The sequence below is a fragment of the Orbicella faveolata genome, unplaced genomic scaffold (genome assembly GCF_042242905.1).
Source record: "Orbicella faveolata isolate gen_17 unplaced genomic scaffold, um_ofav_v1 contig_14, whole genome shotgun sequence".
Classification (NCBI taxonomy): domain Eukaryota; kingdom Metazoa; phylum Cnidaria; class Anthozoa; order Scleractinia; family Merulinidae; genus Orbicella; species Orbicella faveolata.
Genome location: NW_028301541.1, coordinates 11,698,506 through 11,720,022, shown reverse-complemented (window position 1 = coordinate 11,720,022; position 21,517 = coordinate 11,698,506). Strand labels below are relative to the sequence as shown.

The window sequence follows — 21,517 nt, the reverse complement described above, 5'->3', positions numbered from 1 at the left end:
AGCAAACAGTTAATTTTTCAAAGCGCGGTTATAAGATCTAACAGATCTTCTTGTTATACCTAAAAGTACCTTTTTGGTGTGCTTCAGAAGCATATTAGGTGAGTTTGGTCCAGCCATGGTTTGTAGCGGAGCCATACCCATATAGGAAAGAAAAGGAAGCCCATGAATTGATTTTTCATGGTATCGTGGCTAGCGGTATTGATCGTGGGTGCATACACATGGCGACAGTGACGGATACTCCAGCTAATAAATTGACAGAGACATGCTCCCTCAGTTTGTAATGTCCCTGTTTGATATTGGATATCTATATTATGGTCAATTGACAACTGTCAAAACAAGGTATCTGCTGACCAGTATCACGTGACCGTATCACGGGCTCAAGTTTAGAGGTCATCAAGGTCATGTGCTTTTTGAAGTTAACTGCCGACCAATTGCTGGTTTTTTATTGGATCGCAGGCTCATATCAGGTTAACTAGTTGTAAACAGGGCCAGGTTGTTTGGAAGCCTGTTAACGCTAGCCTAGGATTATAAAAGTTAACTGAAGTACATTTTTTTCTTGTATACCAATGTTTTCACTGCTTTTGTTTTGTGTATTTTGAGAACCTTGAGATTATTCAAACTCAAAACAGAAGGCCAAACAACATAAACAGAAATCCTCACCATATAGTTACAAAACTCAAATCAAAATTGTCGCTTATCCTGGGTTAGCTTAATCAGGCTTTGAACAACCCAGCTTAGGAGCTCCGCTTTTAGGCTTGGCTAAATCTATATCTTATTTTGGCCAGATGTAGTGGGAAAAATACCCATGCGAGACCAAACGAACCTGATATGCTGCCAAAGTGTACCGAAAAAGATATGATTAGTTATTACCGTGCCAAAGTTGGGCCAAGTGAGCATGATATTCAATTTTAATATCGTAGCCAGTGACCTGATATTGAAGGATGCTAGGACAGTAGGCATTTTGGATTGGCTAATTACAAATATGGGTACAGAAATAAGGCATAAGATTATAAACCGCAAAAGCATAATTAAAATGTGTTTTTATTTGGCCTGCTGCTTGTAGTGGAGATAAAAATGATATCACCTTATGGAGATTGTATGACAAATTCACACTTTTGCCTGTCTTTTTTACAGCAAGTAGTACACATAAATTAGTTCATTGGGAAAGATTCATATTTTTCTATTATTTGTTATTAACTGCATTAAATGCCCATTGTAAATGTGGTGATGACCATCTGAAATCTGGTTAGTGGTTAGTAATTTCGGAGTTTCAGTTACTTGTTACCAGATACTCATTGGATTTTTTGTGACCAAGTTGCCATTCACCAGAACTGGTACATGTACTTTTATATTAGAATGAAGGAATTTAACGGCTGGAGAGAACTTTCAGTTTCATACTATTTTGAAGGGGTTACCGTGAGTTTGCAAAGAAAGTAGGTGGGCAGTTTCAGGGCTTGGAAATAAAAATAGAATGCGATCTTGCCCTTTGGACAAGTAGCTCTCAAATTTTGCTTGCCCCGTGCAAGTCCTAGTTTACTTTTTTTATTTAATTGGCAAATGATTTGCCTGGGCCCATGTCCATTGGGCAAGTGGGATTGAAAAGGTACTTTCCTGGCAGGAAAATCTACTTGTCTGGGACAATCAGATGGCCAGGCCTGCAGTTTCGGGGGGTTTCATCAAGTGGCTTGGCTCGATTTCCAGCCATTTTGGGAGTGTGACTGTTTATCCTTCTCCCAACAAACAGCTGGATCACTGGTCCATATCACTTGGCCATGATGTCATGTCTGCTTTTTATGCAAATTACCATGCTGGCCGGCATGGCAGAGTTTGTTGCTTCGCCAAAAATTAAACCTGTTAGCAGCTCTTAGCAAGGATGTGTTCTATGTGGAAATGTTTTGGATAGTTCAAGGAAAAGCTAAAAACTAAAACAGAACTTGTCTCAAAGCTACAAGAAATCATAGCCAGCAAGAATCTTAACACAAACAGTATCTTTGCAATGATTGTCACAGATCACTGAGTAAACAAATAGTCGAAATTGTCGATCCAGAGCGTGAATGGTGCAATGCAAGAGAACTATCCACTGAAACCAGGAATCATAAGCCAATGTTGCTTCTTCAGCCTGCCTCTGTTGCAAGACCTCTGCAGCAGACCAGAGCTTTTCCTTACCGATATACCATGTCGGTTTTACTACTCTCGGTAGCATGACTGAATGTCACTAGTTCTGCAGAATTTCCAAAGCAAAGAAGCTCCCGTGTGTAAAGTTGGGGTAAGAACTCGTTTTTTCTTGGCAAAAAAGATACCAGAGTATAAAGCTGCCAGTTCCTATCCTGATTTTAGTGATCCAACAACAAAGTGAACAAAATTGCGTGTCATGTTTGGGTAAACACACGAGCATAATAAAACTCATATCTTAGCTTTATATGCTTTAGTTCTAGTCCTGCTTTTTTGAAATTATCGAAAATTACTGTTGCAAATAGTCAACATTCAAAACGCAAGCTGATTTACAAGTGAAAATCACCCAAAATAGTTTCTGGCAAAATTAAGTATTGAGGGACACGTGTTTCCTTGGTGGTCCGCATCTGTAAATAATGCCAAGTGTTTCAGCAAAAACTATAAACACGCACAGTAATGCGGCAAATACATGCATGAAAAACTTATTTGTCTGTTGTTTTGGGTGTGCTCACAAGGGCAGATCCGGCCCTATCCCCCACTTGGGGGCAAGGAAGTAAGCAGCACAAGGGCAGAGGGTTCACTGGATAATAAAACTTACAGAGATTTCAGAGTTGTTGATTACAAGTAATCCCCCCTCCTTGTATGACAGATGAAGACTTGATTAAAGGAAAATAGACAAAAGAACATGTATCACCATTATCCTTACATTACAAAATTTATGCGGCTTGCAAGGTTTTTCCAAATCCCTTAAATCTGCATCAAAATGCAAAAGTAAACCCTCCATATGGCATACTGTTGTGTGTACATTCCTAATTGTCACAACAATACTTCAACATGAAATTGGAATAGAGTAGTACTACAGTGCACAGGTCAGGTGTGATTCTTCCCCCCCCTGCTATTCTTATAGTGGTATGCCTCAATGTTTCTTGAAGGACCATAATGGATTATGACTTTAACCCCTAGATTATAAACTCCCATTTCAAATGTAATTGCCATCTGATGTTACCATCTGATTTGTCAAATGACTAAGAAGGTTCTCCTGATTTAGTTTATCAATTCTGGCGTGAAAAACATCTCCCATTATATACTCTTTGGATCTCCCTCTATCATTCAAGACAACTAGTTTCATCTGACAGTAAATAATAAATATATAATCAGTAGAGAGTTACGCAAAAGGGCAAAGGTGAGGTTTGCATTACCACTGACAACTTGAACAGAAAATACAATGTTCTTTTGATTGGTAATCTGATGAAGAATGACAAACTCTTCCATCTCCAAGGCTTAATATTTTGTCTTTGGTTTTCTTAGTTGCTGTAGGGGCTGAACACAACGAAATAATAAAAGGGGACCCCGTTGACAAGAGAACATACATGTATTTCACTTATTCTTGAAAGCTATTTGCAGAATGCTTGCTCTCTTTTTTTGGCTGAAAAGCCCCTGTACAAAAAGAATTATTTTGAAGGGCCATTTAATGGTTTGATATCTGTGTTTGATAGAAATTACATGCATAAAGCCATAAAGAATACTGAAAGGACTGAGTGATCACAAGAAAAAAAAGGAATTGTCACAACTTCATAAACCGTGTTGAACTAAATTGAGATACTATATAATACCATAATAGTATGGAATAACTTTAACGTTTTTGTCATTTTGCTCGTTCCCAGTAAAAGCTGTTTGTACCACACCTATTGAAGTAAAGAACCTGGCTTGGTCCTGCATAAGCAGTTGAGCAGAGAGGTAGCCAAAGCACAACTAGTAAATCAGACTCACACAACACTGACAATGATTGGGAAGGACTGGCAAATTACGAATTTTCCCAAGGCCATTGGCTGTGAAACTAAAACATCTTTTCCTCTTAACAAATTCAAAATGGCATTCTGCTGTGTTTCCCTAAATTTGTTGATCTGAAAGTTCTCTAAAACACACTTTGTAGCAGAAAGAAACTCATCGGCACTGACATCCGCCATGTTGGATAGATGAGTTACAGAATTAACCAATCACAGGGAAGCCTGCTTGATTCGAGCAGGCTTGGCTGTGATTGGTCAAAAAATACAATGGGTAGACCAATGATCCAGCTGTGGTGTGGGGCAAGGAATTCTGGCTCACAAAATTGCTGGAAATCGAGCCTATCAAGTGGCGGGCACCAGGCAAATTGACCGGCTGTGAGGACAATTTTGCCTGGCTGGTTTGACCATCTAGCACCTTTTCTTTTTCATACAAAGAAGTTCAGATCTAATAGTTTTGCTCACCTGTGAAAACCAGTTGTCCTCCTGCTGTAAACGCTGACAAAACCCCTGCAATTTATTTGTTTCTCAGATGCAGACATCCCAGCTCAAAGGACTCTTATCACTTATAACGTGAATTCACCAGAGGAATTTTTTTCTCTGGTATTATTAGTTTTGGCCAATTCCCATTAGAACTATGTCACGACTTGAAGTGAACCAAGTTGGGCTGGCATTCCTTTACTTCACACTCTTCTTCCTCACACTCTTCACACTCAAGGTTTGAGTGACGCAGACATGTTTCCCTTTCCAAGCTTTGTTTTTCCTGGCTGACTTGTGGGAGAGTCTAACTGAATGTTATGCTTAATAACCTAGGTCCAGTGAATTCAGCTAATTCATGGACAAATCAGGGACCACAACAGTGGGATGAGACTGGTTCTGTTGATAATCAAAGTGGACAGTTTTCACGCAGTACTATGCCTCAAGACCAATACACCCAAATGGATCAAAATGCACAGCTTCAAAATGGTACAGTATTTTATTCCAAAAAGCCTAATGTGCTCCACAACTTAGTGCTTACATACATTTATCAATTTCAAAGGGGCTTCCAGTTTGGCAATTAGAACTTGTCCTGTTTCTTATTTCTTGCATACTACTGATAAATTGTCAACCATTGGGCAATTTTTTTGTCTCCATCTTTGACCCTGGATGGCATTAATTCATTTTATAACAGGAAAAAAAACTTGTGAAAGCTCAAATGAAACTTGACAACTTGCTTGAGATAATTTGAATTTAAAGTTGCAAGGTGTGTTGAGCAAACTGTCAATCAATATTGGAACATTATGTAGTTGTTATCAAAAGAATATCAGGACTGTAAGGAACAGCAGGCTGTTGTACAACCAGTCTCGATATTTGAGGTTTTTGATCAACTCAAGCCTAAAAAGCGTGATTTGTATGCCAACAGGAATAGAATTGCGATGAGTTAGTACAGGCAATAACTACTTTGACTAGTTACCAGGGCAAGAAAGGTGCTTTAAAATGTGTGTTACTGTTGTGCAATAATTTTTTTTATTATGATCCGAGTCCTCCGGTGAGAATAACTGTCAGTTAGCACTTGCTTAGTTTTGTGATCTCAAAATGTGTAAATAAGTTCTGCTTCAGAATAGATGTAAAGGTGGCAATATTTGAAGGGGTGAGTGCAAAACCATGCTAAGTGACGATTTGGGTGAAAAAAAAAATTTTCGCGAAAGGGCTTGAATTTTTGCATGCGGTCTTCAGAGTAATAGAAAAACGTGGTCCTGTATTTTTGTCGCTGGTTTTTGCTTCGTTTATAAAGACGCCGCTAGGAAAACCAAGTGGTTTTTCTGCATACGCAATATCTCGAAAACGAAGCGAAGCTTAGCGGAAAAACTACGGGACATTGTTAAGCATACCTAAACAAAACTGTATGGGAAATTTGGAGCGTTTTCGACAAAGTTCACTTTTGATTAAAATACCTAGTGCCCTTTTCCCGCCGAGGTCTTCAAATAAACGAAGCCGGGCCTTTGTTATGATAAACAGAGCCGACCCTTTGTTATAATAGCCAAGCCAAGCCTTTGTTATAAGTCGAAGTCTCGCCTCGGTTTATTATAACAAAGGATCGGCCCGCCGCGACCGCAAGGACTTTGATTTTACTTAGAAACCAGCAAAATGTCAATTTCACGCAACTTATATAAGCTCAAATTTATTGATTTCAGGTCAAAAGTGGTTAAAACATTGACTCATGTTAACGCGCGACGGCAAGGATGTTGATTTCTCTTAGAGAGCAGCAAAATGTCAATTTCACGCAACGTAAAAACTCAAAAATGTCGATTTCAGGTCAAAAAAGGTTTAAATGTTGATTTCATGTTAACCCGTGACGGGAAGGTTGTTGATTTCACTTAGAAAACAGCAAAATGTCAATTTCACGCAACGTAAAAGCTCAAGAATGTCGATTTCAGGTCAAAAAAGGTTTAAATGTTGATTTCATGTTAACCCGTGACGGGAAGGTTGTTGATTTCACTTAGAAAACAGCAAAATGTTGATTTCACACAACGTATAAGCTCAAAAATGTTGATTTCAGGTCTAAATAGGTCAAAATGCTGATTTCACGTTAGCGCTTGATGGCAAGGATGTTGATTTCGCTTAGAAAACAGCAAAATGTTGATTTAACGCAGCGTATAAGCTCAAAAATGTTGATTTCAGGTCTAAATAGGTCGAAATGCTGATTTCACGTTAACGCATGACGGCAAGGATGTTGATTTCACTTAGAAAACAGCAAAATGTTGATTTCACACAACGTATAAGCTCAAAAATGTTGATTTCAGGTATAAATAGGTCAAAATGCTGATTTCACGTTAGCGCTTGACGGCAAGGATGTTGATTTCACTTAGAAAACAGCAAAATGTTGATTTAACGCAGCGTATAAGCTCAAAAATGTTGATTTCAGGTCTAAATAGGTCGAAATGCTGATTTCACGTTAACGCGTGACGGTAAGGATGTTGATTTCACTTAGAAAACAGCAAAATGTTAATTTCACGCAGCGTATAAGCTCAAAAATGTTGATTTCAGGTCTAAATAGGTCAAAATGCTGATTTCATGTTAGCGCTTGACGGCAAGGATGTTGATTTCGTTTAGAAAACAGCAAAATGTTGATTTAACGCAGCGTATAAGCTCAAAAATGTTGATTTCAGGTCTAAATAGGTCAAAATGCTGATTTCACGTTAACGCGTGACGGCAAGGATGTTGATTTCACTTAGAAAACAGCAAAATGTTAATTTCACGCAGCGTATAAGCTCAAAAATGTTGATTTCAGGTCTAAATAGGTCAAAATGCTCATTTCACGTTAGCGCTTGACGGCAAGGATGTTGATTTCGCTTAGAAAACAGCAAAATGTTGATTTAACGCAGCGTATAAGCTCAAAAATGTTGATTTCAGGTCTAAATAGGTCAAAATGCTGATTTCACGTTAACGCGTGATGGCAAGGATGTTGATTTCGTTTAGAAAACAGCAAAATGTTGATTTAACGCAGCGTATAAGCTCAAAAATGTTGATTTCAGGTCTAAATAGGTCAAAATGCTGATTTCACGTTAACGCGTGACGGCAAGGATGTTGATTTCACTTAGAAAACAGCAAAATGTTAATTTCACGCAGCGTATAAGCTCAAAAATGTTGATTTCAGGTCTAAATAGGTCAAAATGCTCATTTCACGTTAGCGCTTGACGGCAAGGATGTTGATTTCGCTTAGAAAACAGCAAAATGTTGATTTAACGCAGCGTATAAGCTCAAAAATGTTGATTTCAGGTCTAAATAGGTCAAAATGCTGATTTCACGTTAACGCGTGATGGCAAGGATGTTGATTTCACTTAGAAAACAGCAAAATGTTAATTTCACGCAGCGTATAAGCTCAAAAATGTTGATTTCAGGTCTAAATAGGTCAAAATGCTGATTTCACATTAGCGCTTGACGGCAAGGATGTTGATTTCACTTAGAAAACAGCAAAATGTTGATTTAACGCAGCGTATAAGCCCAAAAATGTCGATTTCAGGTCTAAATAGGTAAAAATGTTGATTTCACGTAACGCGTGACGGCAAGGATGTTGATTTCACTTAGAAAACAGCAAAATGTTAATTTCACGCAACGTATAAGCTCAAAAATGTTGATTTCAGGTTTAAATAGGTAAAATATGGCGGCCGGAAAATAGTCTTAACATCTGGAACTTACTTTGGTTATCTGGGACAATGACTATCTGCACTGAACAAATAAACATCAAATAAGCACTTTTCCAAATACAGCAACGTCTTAAATGGCTACAAATCACGAGATAAATACATATTTTTCAACAAACGCGATCGTAGCTTTATGTCACGCACCGCCTAACAGTTTAACAAATTAACCCTTCTGCACAACGTACGGGTCTCCATACATCTGCATGTCCGCTGATCCCAGAAGTTCAAAACACTACAAATCATGCCGATATGAAATAAAATCAAAGCAACCTGGATCACAGATCTATGTTACAATCGATCGCTACTTGTTGGCCATTATTATCTTTAAATGAAAAAAGCCGAAACAATCTAGTTACCAGTTCGAGAAACGCGAGCAGAACGTGATCGCAATGCATGCCGGGAAGGCTCTTTACACCTCGTGCGCGGGAAAACATGGCGGTCGATACAAGACAAATTTTATAAGTCTAAAACCAGTTCTCGCTTTCCAAACTTTGACACTAGCAACGCTTGGCAAATGGGCCACAACTCACGAGAGGGTATTTTTCTTGGGCAAGAACTGCTCTTGGACTTTGCTGCCTGGCTCGATCTGACTTCGAACGCCGATAACACGATTACGGTATATCAGCTACCTTCGAAGTTTCAGAACACATTTTGATTCTTTAAAACGTGCTGATGACTTACGGGTTTATAGAGGCTTTATGATGCCTCTCAACCACCAGGCAGGCACACAAGGTACTTTAACACAATGCTTAAGATATTAGTTGACAGAGCTCTAATGCGGCACATCTCTTTTTAGTTCGATGGTATTTCGTTTGCCGCTCGATCGATTCACGTGTTGTGCTCATGTCACAATAGCCGATGTAAACAATCTGTTCCCAGATTTCCGCTCTATATATGCTGTGAGATTTGATTTTGACTTCATACACTATAAACAGTCTGCCTGTTTGCTGTTCAACAAATAAACTCCTAAAGACATGGCTAGGAAAAGCCAAGTATTTTTGCATACGTTATAACTTGAAAACGAAGCAAAAACCAGCGACAAAAATACAGGGCCGCGTTTTTCTATTACATTGAAGACCACATGCAAAAATTCAAGCCCTTTCGCGAAAATTTTTTTTTTCACCCAAATCGTCACTTAGCATGGTTTTGCACTCACCCCTTCATTTTGTAACCTTGCACATTTGTAGGGTAGGCATGTTGCTATGTTCTCTTACAGGACTAGGAATTGAGTTATGATTCTGTTAGTAAGTCCTACTTGAATGACTGTCATGCTTACTAGGTCAAGTGAATTCAGCTTCATGGACAAATCAGGGACCACCACAGTGGGATCAATCTGGTTCTGTTGATAATCAGAGTGGACAGTTTCCACACAGTACCATGCCTCAAGAGCCATATGGCCAAGTGGATCAACAGGGACAGCTTCAAAATGGTGCAGTACTTTATGCTGTGATAGTATTGTATTCTGTGGAAGTATTATTGCATAGAGGAAGTGGTAAAAACAATTTTTTACAAACAAGTGCAACGAGCGAGTAAAATATTGTTTTTAACATGAGGGGCCATCAGAAGATCATATGGTGGCAAATGTACAGTGGGCAAGAAGATGAAGCAAATGGAGAAGACCTGGGACAACTTGGCAAAGGACCAGTTGATTTGTAGGCATCATGTTAATTACCTACACCCGATCTGAAGTAATGGGTACAATTGAGTGTGAGTGAGTAAGTGAGTGAGATGAACAGTTGTGAGTCACAAATCTATGCAAGCTTGTATTTTAAGAAATTGAAATAATTTGTTGTAAATGTTATGTCAATTATCAATGACATGACACGTGTATATTCTATGTAGGTCCAGTGAATTCAGCTTCGTGGACAAATCAGGGACCACAACAGTGGGATCAGTCTGGTCCTGTTGATAATCAGAGTGGACGGTTTCCACACAGTACTATGCCTCAAGACCAATACACCCAAATGGATCAACAGGGACAACTTCAACATGGTACAGTACTTTATGTTATGATAGTATTGTACGACAATTAATAGTTATTACTTAGAGGATATTACTTGGCAGCGCGAAGATACAAATTTCATTTTTAGTGCAGAGTGCACTATTGGGATGGTTTTGGGGGCTGCTTGCCACCAAGGCTCTAAGGTGCTATGGTGCTGAGGTGTAAACTTTAACATTTGTTTAATTAGTGATACATAGTGATAAATAGTCTAGAGGGAAGGAAGTGGTGGGGGTGAGGTAGGAAAGGTACATGTGTACCCAAACAGAAAACATGTTCCATCGTCATCAGTTAGGTTTGAACATTGCAAAGCTATATCCAAGCTATATCCAGGCAGGAGAGGGTTGAACATAAAAGAATCTTGCTCGCCTTGTGGTACTATTCTCTTTAGAACAATACTAATTTGCTCTAAACACATGCGCAGATTAGTTAGCATCAGTGTCTTCTGTAATTGAAGGGGTGAGTGCAAAACCATGCTAAGTGACGATTTGGGTGAAAAAAAAAAAATTTCGCGAAAGGGCTTGAATTTTTGCATGTGGCCTTCAATGTAATAGAAAAACGCGGCCCTGTATTTTTGTCGCTGGTTTTTGCTTCGTTTTCGAGTTATAACGTATGCAAAAATACTTGGCTTTTCCTAGCCATGTCTTTAGGAGTTTATTTGTTGAACAACAAACAGGCAGACTGTTTATAGTGTATGAAGTCAAAATCAAATCTCACAGCATATATAGAGCGGAAATCTGGGAACAGATTGTTTACATCAGTTATAAATGTGACGTGAGCACAACACATGAATTGATCGAGCGGCAAACGAAATACCATCGAACAAAAAAGAGATGTGCCGCATTAGAGCTCTGTCAACTAATATCTTAAGCATTGTGTTAAAGTACCTTGTATGCCTGCCTGGTGGTTGAGAGGCATCATAAAGCCTCGATAAACCCGTAAGTCATCAGCACGTTTTAAAGAATCAAAATGTGTTCTGAAACTTCGAAGGCAGCTGATATACTGTAATCGTGTTATCGGCGTTCGAAGTCAGATCGAGCCAGGCAGCAAACTCCAAGAGCAGTTCTTGCCCAAGAAAAATACCCTCTGGTGAGTCGTGGCCCATTTGCCAAGCGTTGCTAGCATCAAAGTTTGGAAAGCGAGAACTGGTTTTAGACTTATAAAATTTGTCTTGTATCGACCGCCATGTTTTCCCACGCACGAGGTGTAAAGACCCTTCCCGGCATGCATTGCGATCACGTTCTGCTCACGTTTCTCGAACTGGTAACTAGATTGTTTTGGCTTTTTTCATTTAAAGATAATAATGGCCAACAAGTAGCGATCGATTGTAACATAGATCTGTGATCCAGGTTGCATTGATTTTATTTCATATCGGCATGATTTGTAGTGTTTTTAATTTCTGGGATCAGCAGACATGCCGCCAGTTAAGAAGATAAGGCAAGAACCAAGGCACGACCGGCTCGTGTAAGGCTTTTAATCAAACTGGGATAAAACTAACAGCCGAGTAACAGTAACAATATGGCGGACGCCACGCTACGAACAACAGATAAAACGCATGCTGAGTCCTAGTACCGCTGACCGGTACTGGCGTGACTTCTTTCTTCTTGTTTCATAAGTCTTTTCAACGCAGTAAATACATAAAGTAAAAAGGGGCATAGTATGCCACATAACAGGAACCGAGAACATAGTGGAATGTACTTGACGCTAACCTATATGCAAGGAAAAGTCAGAGTTCAGTGACATAGTCTACAAAACGTGTAGGAGGACGGCGGACACGTGAGGATCTCCGTAGGTCAGGAGTGGGAGGGTCTGCTGACATGACTGCGTTTTCTAATGGGGTGTCATCAGGGCATGACGGCTGTGTAGCTGTGTCAACCATGGTATGGTCAACAGGAAAGGCACAGGCTTGTGGTGTAACACAGTGAGAGCTGTCAGATAGCTGATGCGCTGAAGAAGAGATGGCATCAGGGATGTCAGGCAGAGAGGGTGGAGGGCACGATGTACCAGGTTCGTCTTCATCGTCTGAGTCGTTACTGCGACGTGTGTGGGGAACACGTAAGGGGTCGGCCAAGTCAGATGGGACCTTGAAGCACTCTGATAGTTTGACATGGTATGATGAGCTGCGTAATTGGGATCCAATGAACTTTTTGATGTCACAGAACGGTGGTTCTATGGCTACAACAAGGTAGCGGTCGTGGGCTCGAGACTTGTTCAGGTCGGAATGGAGGTACACTAGGTCACCAATATCAATTTGGGGAGTAGGGTGCCTTAGGTGCACAGGGGCCTTAGAGCGCTCACTGTGGGGGTGGTTGGAGAGGCGCTGCTTGTGCTGGAGGGTAATTAAATGGTTGTCAGCAAGGGGTAACTGCTTGTTTGAAAACTGGTCCCGCTGTGTCCACATTTCTCGTGAGGATAGGCCACGTGAACAGATACGAGAGTTCAAGGCAGAGGTCGCTATGGCAAGAGTGAGGGGAGAGACAGCACCACCAAGAGGCTCCTGACGTAGTAGTTCTGTTTCCAACTCCTGGACAACTCTCTCAGCTATGGGGTTCTTGTTGGGATTTTTGGCCTGGCCAAGCTCAATTGTAATTCTGTGCTTCTCTAAGAGTGGGTCGTTGACTAGGGCCTTAAAGCCAGGTGCAGGGTCAGTACGGATCACAGCGGGTGGACCATCCATAGGGCGCATTTCCAAGCAGAGTTTGACAATGGCATTGCGTAATGTTTGGTGCCGCTCATCTTCAAGCAATAAACTGGAGGAGTAAGAGGTCACACTCTCGCGGAGGACAAAGATAAGCTGGCGAGAGCGCTTGATGACGTCTGCTGCGAAGGACCAACCAATAGCGTCAGGTGGTGGCGAGGTGGACTGGTCAATACGTGCGCTTGGAGAGTTTCGGAGTGCCGCACAGGAGTGGCATCCTTCAGAGACACGAGAGATTGCCTTGTCCAGATCGAGGGCGAAAAGATAGCGTTTGACGACCATCTTCAACTGGTGGCAGGACGGGTGGCTAAGCTGAATGTGAAGAGCGGTCAAAAGGCCATCCAAGGCTTGGCGGGGGACGATAATGCACTCCCTGGACGGTGACAACGGCTCATGATGCTGCACAACAAGGAGGCCATCATTTGCAATTGATGCAACTTGTAAATACCGTTTGATGTCCTTGATGTTAGTCAGTTTCTTGGAAGGTCTCGTACCCTGGACAAGGTGAGCGTGTGTCCGGCGCAGGTCTGGGCATTCAGACTGAACAGCCAACCAGGCGGGCCGGCTGGTGAAGGGAAGGCGGACGCTCCCTTGGAGGATATCTTGAACAGACACGGCTCGGACGACAGAGTCGCTAGTTCGAGTGATGAAAGAACACACCTGACAGGTCTCGTTTTCACAGGGGGCGGCGTTTCGGCTTGCAAAGTCTGACGGGAGGATATCAGCGCCTGAGACGTGCCTTACAGAAGCCTGGTAGCGGCTTACGACAGATAAGAAAGTGGATACACGAGGGCTGGCAGAGAACTCCCCACGGCAGAGCTTCTCGTACGCTTGGACGCAGGGCTTACTGTCAGTAAGGATGCAGGCCTTCTTGGACGACTGAATAAGATATGGGCTGAAGTGCTTAGTAGCAGCCGCAATGGAGAGGGCTTCTACCTCGCATGGAAGCCACGTTGTCTGGGACCCCCGCAACTTAGTGCTGAAGAAACCGGAAACATGTAACTTGTCTCCGCGCGTCACATAGAGGGTAGCACCTATTCCTGGGTCCCTGACAGCTCCGTCAGTTACGATCCATAGCTGGTCCTCAGGTCTGGGTAACTTGATTGTGAGTGCAGATGAAAGGGCATTCTGAGCACTACGGAATGCACCTCTTAGATCATCGGTCCAGTTTATGGATTCCTGGGAAGGACGACCAGCCGTTACAGCATCCAAGGGAGTGAGGTAACGTGAGCACCTTGGGATGACGCGGGAGAGGACCTTGTATGCCCCAATGAAGGATCTCAATCGACCAACAGTGCTTGGCTCAGGGTAGGTGGTGAGAGTGTTTAGGCGGTGGGGACTGGCGGAGAGAGAGCCAACAGTCCAGATCCAGCCAAGAATAGTGGTGCTCTTGGGACTGATGATGGTCTTGTGGGCAGACAAATGCAGGTTACACTTGTGTAGGGCTTGTAGGACCTTCTTCCAGTTGCATAATAGCTCTTGGGGTGTGTTGCCGCCACAGTATAGATCATCCGCAATTTTGGCCACGGATCCATCTTGTAGTAAGGGGCCTAGGACGCGGGACATAACCTCTTCCAGGGCGGTTTCCGAACCGGGCATGCCCATAGCGGAACGAACGTAGACTCGTACTCCTTTAAAAGGAGTGGCAACGCCGCAGTACTTCATGGACTCTTTGGCCAAAGGGATTTGATAAAAGGCACTTGTTAGGTCGGTGACAATGATGTGTGACCACTGGGTGATGAGTCGTAGGGTGGAGTCAACATCGGGCAGCAAAGATGGTTGAGGCTTACTGTATCTGCCTACGTCAGCAAAAGCAGTGACGAGACGAGAGCCGCCATTGGGCTTCTTTACCAGGAAAGAAGGGTTTAGGTATTCTACAGTGATACCAACATCTTCGGGACGACGGAAGACTCCGAGTTGCTCTAGGTGGTCAAACTTCTCTTGGAGCTCGACGAGTTTATCCCGTGCATATTGGGGGAGGCGACCTTTTCGCTGTGGTGGCTCAACAGGGCCCATGTTGACCTGTGCTTGGTAAGGGCCGGCAGATCCATTGTAACCAGGGAACTGGGGGTCAAATACGGAGTCGTACTCTCTAAGCAGGGATTGGAAATTGGTCCTGATGGCCTGAGGTAGGATGCTGTCTGGGTCTACCTGAACAGATGCGGAGTGACTGGAATTAGAGGGTGGTAACGGACGCTGAGCAGGAGACGGGCCTGGATCCTCTTTTGGTTCGAAGACGGGAGTGACTTGGCAGAAGTGTTCGTGACGCTTAAGTGTGCGAGGCTCGGTTGACAGGTTTGGTATGCGTACGGCCCGCACAACACTTGAAACGACACTAGGCTGCGGCCACAACTGGGATGGCTTGAGTTTATGTGAACTTGGTGCATCAGTACGAGGCTCAAGTGCATACTCTGAATCAGGAGGAGCATCGTCTGGCAGCTGTACTTCCAAGAATTCTCCGGGCCAAACAGTCTTGGAAGGAGTAGGAGCACAGAGAACAAAAGCCCTACGAACAGTTGGGAGGGGGCTGGGTGGAGACTTGGACCCATACGTGTAGACAGACCCATTGCCAAGGAGCACCTCTCTCTTAGTGGGACGCACAGCAACATCATTTGCCTCCATAAAGGGGGTCCCGGCGAGTACTTCAACATCAAGATCCTCTACAACAAGACCTTCGAACGTAAAGTCTGTGTTGTCGCGGGTGAAGGTTGTTCGTATCTCACCGACCACCCGAAGTTGAGAAGAGCCATCAGCCTGCTGGATGGACTGGGCACTTGATATTACAGGACATCCGAGGTGTTTCGCGGTAGAGTGACGGATCATATTTCCAGTGGCGCCGCTGTCAATGGTGACGCGGACAACACGGTGAGCATGAAAGACATCCATATAAGGAGACTGACGGGTTTGTACACGGTAGGCTACGACATCTGGGGTAGGCAAAGTGGGATCAGGAACTGGAGTATCAGGGTCGAGGTCGCAGTCCGTGTCTGGTTCGTTGTCGAGGATGCCAACGATCTGTCTCGCTTTTACCATGAAGTGCCTGTCATTGTCAGGGAGGAAGGTACACTGACTGAGGAAGTGGTTTGTGTTAGAGCGACCGGCTTGCTTGCATAAGGGGCAGACCTTGTCCTGACGAGGTTGTCTGGTGCGGAACTTAGAGTTACTCCTGCCACCTGGACAGGGGCTACGAAAATCGTCAGCTACTGCTGCACGCAGGATCCTAGCGTCATCGGAGGTGCGGATTTCCTCAAGGAGAGAGGTAAGGGCTTGTGAGATTTCTGGCTTAATTGAGGCAAGGGTGCGAGATCTCAACTCCGTGCCGTAGCGCTGCTTGACCAATCGAGGAAGGCTGGGGTGAATGAGTCGTAGCCAGGTAAGGACGACGAAGTTCTCGAGAGTGGGAGTAAGTTCCTCATCCTCTGAAACATGTTCACCATGGTGGGTTAAGCCATTTGCACGCAGCAAGGAATCCTCCACAAAGGCCATGAGGCGTTGGTACAGGTCCTCGGGGCGCTCATCTGCCGCAAGGTGTATGTCAGAAAAATCGATAAGTTATGCGCTGGTGACCTGGAATCCAAAGTGTTGTCGAATAGCTTGCCAGATGAACTCAAGAGAGGTTGAGTTTTTTACCAACGTGCTACGCGAAATAATAGGGCAGTAATTGGCGATTTGTCCCAGCATCAGCTCGAGGAAGTTGGTTTTTTGACGAGCGGTTAAGCGTCGAGAGAGTGGTACAGTTTCGCCATCGTTTTCGAGTCCTCGAAGCGGTTGGGCTTTGGTCTTTTTCAACCATGTAAAACCATCCGCGAGGAAGGAGGCGAAGTTGCTGTCTAAGGATAGTGTGTACAGTAGATTTTGCTTCCAGTTTTCAAAGCTATTGATTGTTTCCACCTTGGAGAGGCACCACTGCTTCGGTGCGCGGTGAGTAGATGCCATAACACACGATGTAGAACTCCGGACGTGTTGTCACAGCGAAGGATGCACTGTTTTGGCTCACGCGGTCGAGGCAGAAAAGAGGCTTTCTACGGCGAAAATGCGGCTTGGGTTGAACCGAACGCTGCCACCACGCCAGTTAAGAAGATAAGGCAAGAACCAAGGCACGACCGGCTCGTGTAAGGCTTTTAATCAAACTGGGATAAAACTAACAGCCGAGTAACAGTAACAATATGGCGGACGCCACGCTACGAACAACAGATAAAACGCATGCTGAGTCCTAGTACCGCTGACCGGTACTGGCGTGCAGATGTATGGAGACCCGTATGTTGTGCAGAAGGGTTCATTTGTTAATCTGTTAGGTGGTGCGTGACATAAAGCTACGATTGCGTTTGTCGAAAAATATGTATTTATCTCGTGATTTTTAGCCATTTAAGACATTGCTGTATTTGGAAAAGTGCTTATTTGATGTTTATTTGTTCAGTGCAGATAGTCATTGTCCCAGATAACCAAAGTAAGTTCCAGATGTTAACACTATTTTCCAGCCGCCATATTTTACCTATTTAAACCTGAAATCAACATTTTTGAACATATACGTTGCGTGAAATTAACATTTTGCTGTTTTTTAAGTGAAATCAACATCCTTGCCGTCACGCGTTACGTGAAATAAACATATTTACCTATTTAGACCTGAAATCAACATTTTTGAGCTTATACGCTGCGTTAAATCAACATTTTTCTGTTTTCTAAGCGAAATCAACATCCTTGCCGTCACGCGTTAACGTGAAATCAGCATTTTTGCCTATTTAGACCTGAAATCAACGTTTTTGAGCTTATACGTTGCGTGAAATTAACATTTTGCTGTTTTCTAAGTGAAATCAACATCCTTGCTGTCACGCGTTATGTGAAATCAACGTTTTTGCCTATTTAGACCTGAAATCAACATTTTTGAGCTTATACACTGCGTGAAATTAACATTTTGCTGTTTTCTAAGTGAAATCAACATCCTTGCCGTCACTCATTACGTGAAATCAACATTTTTACCTATTTAGACCTGAAATCAACATTTTTGAGCTTATACGCTGCGTTAAATCAACATTTTTCTGTTTTCTAAGTGAAATCAACATCCTTACCGTCACGCGTTAACGTGAAATCAGCACTTTTACCTATTTAGACCTGAAATCAACATTTTTGAGCTTATACACTGCGTGAAATTAACATTGTGCTGTTTTCTAAGAGAAATCAACATCCTTGCGTTCACGCGTTAACGTGAAATCAGCATTTTTACTTATTTAAACCTGAAATCAACATTTTTGAGTTTATACGTTGCGTGAAATTAACATTTTGCTGTTTTCTAAGTGAAATCAACAACCTTCCCATCACGGGTTAACATGAAATCAACATTTAAACCTTTTTTGACCTGAAATCGACATTTTTGAGCTTTCACGTTGCGTGAAATTGACATTTTGCTGCTTTCTAAGAGAAATCAACATCCTTGCCGTTGCACGTTAACATGAGTCAACGTTTTAACCACTTTTGACCTGAAATCAACAAATTTGAGCTTATATAAGTTGCGTGAAATTGACATTTTGCTGGTTTCCAAGTAAAAGCAACGTCCTTGCGGTCGCGGCGGGCTGATCCTTTGTTATAATAAACTGAGGTGAGACTTCGACTTATAACAAAGGCTTGGCTTGGCTATTATAACAAAGGGTCGGCTCTGTTTATCATAACAAAGGCCCGGCTTCGTTTATTTGAAGACCTCGGCGGGAAAAGGGCGCTAGGTATTTTAATCAAAAGTGAACTTTGTCGAAAACGCTCCAAATTTCACATGCAGTTTTGTTTAGGTATGTTTAACAATGTCCCGTAGTTTTTCCGCTAAGCTTCGCTTTGTTTTCGAGATATTGCGTATGCAGAAAAACCACTCAGTTTTCCTAGCGCTGTCTTTATAAACGAAGTAAAAACCAGCAACAAAAATACAGGACCACGTTTTTCTATTAGATTGAAGACCACATGCAAAAATTCAAGCCCTTTCACCCAAATCGTCACTTAGCATGGTTTTGCACTCACCCCTTCAATTATATTAGGTGGAGGATACATTGTGTATGGGATCACATACAAATGTTGGGTGGTTTTCCTTATGGTAGAACCCAATGTGTAAGAGGCATGCATTCTAACATCATAAGTGTTATATACTAATGTTAATTTCCACACGGTTTTTATATGTCGTGTGATGACGGGTAGTGCCACTTGTCCCTTTTTGGTGCAAAAGTGGAATGTATCTTTTAGAAGTACCCACTGGTCGGTTCAACAAATATCATTTGCTGTTTTCAAACTACAATCGTATGTTTGTCAGGGTTTAAATAAAGAGGGGAAACGTATAGCTTCTCCTTAGCGGCTTGTTTATTTCTTGCCTTAATTGCGTCTGTAAGAGAGACCAAAAAGTTCCCAAGTTAGTGGCTTTAATATTCTGCAAATTGTAAATTTGTGACAAAAGAAACCAGGAAAGTGGTCAAATATTGCTACAGACTCTGTGGCACCTAATAAAAGGGCAAATTAATTTAATCAGTCTTTGAGGAGACTTGTTCACCAATGCAGGATAGTATCGGCCAAGTGGGGCTGTTTACCTTCAATACTTCTTGTTGAACAAGTGAATTCCAGGAAAAATCCACTCCCCCTTCTCGACAGATGGGTTTCTGGAAATTCCCTCAGGAGGAGGGGAGAGGGGTCAAAGGCTATGGAAATCCAGGCAGGAGAGGGTTGAAGATAAAAGAATCTTCTTCAGGGATCATTTCCAACTGTATGTAACCGTGTGACATGTGACACATGAGCGCTCTCTGAACCTGAAAAAAGTTGAAATCTGCTAGAATATTGCTGGGCTTTCTTTCCTTATATACTTTAAGTTACCTGCACAGGTTCTTCCATAATCACAGTAAACATGCAGTAAACAAGTGACAAAAGGATAAACACGAAGAAAGTTGTCGCAACAAAGCTCACAAGGAATGTGTGTTGAATGCCTGACACTGTTTGTATTGTGGTACCCAGGCCTAGCACACTGCTGAGCTTAACTGTTGACAAAATAGCTGTCATAGGAAAGAGTTTCAAAATTCATGACTCTGTTATGGTCTACTTAAAGTCGTGTAAATCCAAAAGAGCAGAATGTTTATGACTACAGGATCTTGGTCGCAATAGTACACATCACACACAATTCTCCAAAACCTGAGAAATCTTCCGCAGTACTTCAAGATTTTCCTAAATAGTTAAATAAAACAGCTTTCCTATTGGTTGCAGAGGTTCTTAACAATTTTTCTGGTTATTTACCTTTCAAACCAAACAAAAAATCTCTCTTGTTCCTCAATTAAAGTGCTTGAGCGAATGTTAATTAGAACAACAAGGCATCAAATTACATCTGCTTGTAATTTGATAAACTTTCAGGTTGTGTTTTTTGTGGATAATTTCCGAGAATTTGCAAACCTTAATGTAGTTTATGAAGAAATATTCAAGCCACATATTTTGATTGAGTTAGGGCAGGAATATTTTTAAAAAGGAACTCATTTATAATGAAAGATACGGCATTCTATTTTGGTTTCATGTGCGTGGAGTTAAATCTTGTCACATAACATGATTTTCTTTTGGACAGAGTCAGTCAGACACAGTTTGCTAAAACATTTGGTGATAGCTAGGTGTATTTGAACTACTCGTGAAACAATTGGTTAAACTATCGTCAATACAGAATTTCCTCGTTGTAGGACTTGGCAAGAACACTGCCTTGAAATTGAAACTGGTTCATCAAAAGATTGTACAATCCCGCACAATTCCCCACACAATCAAAGTTTTTTCCTGCTCGATTTGCCTCCAAAATTCCACACAATTTTATTTATTTAATCCAGATAGGAAGGGGGGGGGTGGTTTATCTTGGAAATCCAGGTGGGAGGGGGTCTAGTGCTTCAGGAAATCTGGGTGGGAGGGGGGGGGGTTAAAAAGCATGCCCATCTGTTGGGGTTGTGTAGATTTTTTCTGGAGCAACCCAATCTGTGCAAGCTTGTATTTTGAGTGATTGAAATATTTTTTTGCGAATTTTTGTTGTCATTATTTGCATCTATAATAAAATTCTCAATCATGATTGGTTCTCCACACGCCTATTTGTCACGTAATCTGTGCACAATCACATGATATTTATACATCAGCATTGCTCACACGATTACTCCCTGAATTGTACTCTACTTGGTCCAATTACTATCATTTATCACTGACATAATATATTCTATGTAGGTCCAGTGAACTCAGGTTCATGGACAAATCACAGACCACAACAGTGGAATCAGCCTAGTTCTGTTGATAATCAGAGTGGACAGTTTCCACACAGTACTATGCCTCAAGATCAATACACCCAAATGGATCAACAGGGACAGCTTCAACATGGTACAGTGCTTTATGCTATGATAGTATGGAATGATTATAGTTGTTACAACAGGGGATATTACATGGCAGAGCAAAGATTCGGATTTTATTTTGGAGTCATAAAAACAATATTTTACGAAGAAGTAGAGTTACAATCTCTGTAATCTTGTTTTTAAATCATTGAAATATTTTGTTGTAAATGTTATGTCATTAACCCATCAACGCCTGTGGGTTGATGTGCACTGTGTACATCTTACATTTTCGTGTGTACATCTTACATTTTCCTCAAAAATGTAAGATTGAGATGTGTACTTTTTTACTCACTGCTGGAGAGAAATGCAATAAAGTT

General features: G+C 42.0%; 1 protein-coding gene and 1 pseudogene across 4 annotated transcripts in view; one reads left to right on the top strand and one right to left on the bottom strand.

Moving 5' to 3' along the window:
• LOC110046683 (uncharacterized) overlaps positions 1-21,517 on the top strand; it is a 51,658-nt gene that overhangs the window by 9,857 nt on the left and 20,284 nt on the right. For 2 of the 4 annotated variants that reach the window (XM_089286640.1, XM_089286637.1), the window contains exons 7-10: positions 4,770-4,922; positions 9,420-9,569; positions 9,983-10,132; positions 21,040-21,189. In XM_089286640.1, coding sequence (XP_089142766.1) covers positions 4,770-4,922; positions 9,420-9,569; positions 9,983-10,132; positions 21,040-21,189 — 603 coding nt within the window. The remainder of the gene's footprint in view (positions 1-4,769; positions 4,923-9,419; positions 9,570-9,982; positions 10,133-21,039; positions 21,190-21,517) is intronic. The other 2 variants (XM_089286639.1, XM_089286638.1) reach the window with 2 other exon arrangements.
• On the bottom strand, positions 11,600-16,773 carry LOC149114008 (uncharacterized; annotated as a pseudogene).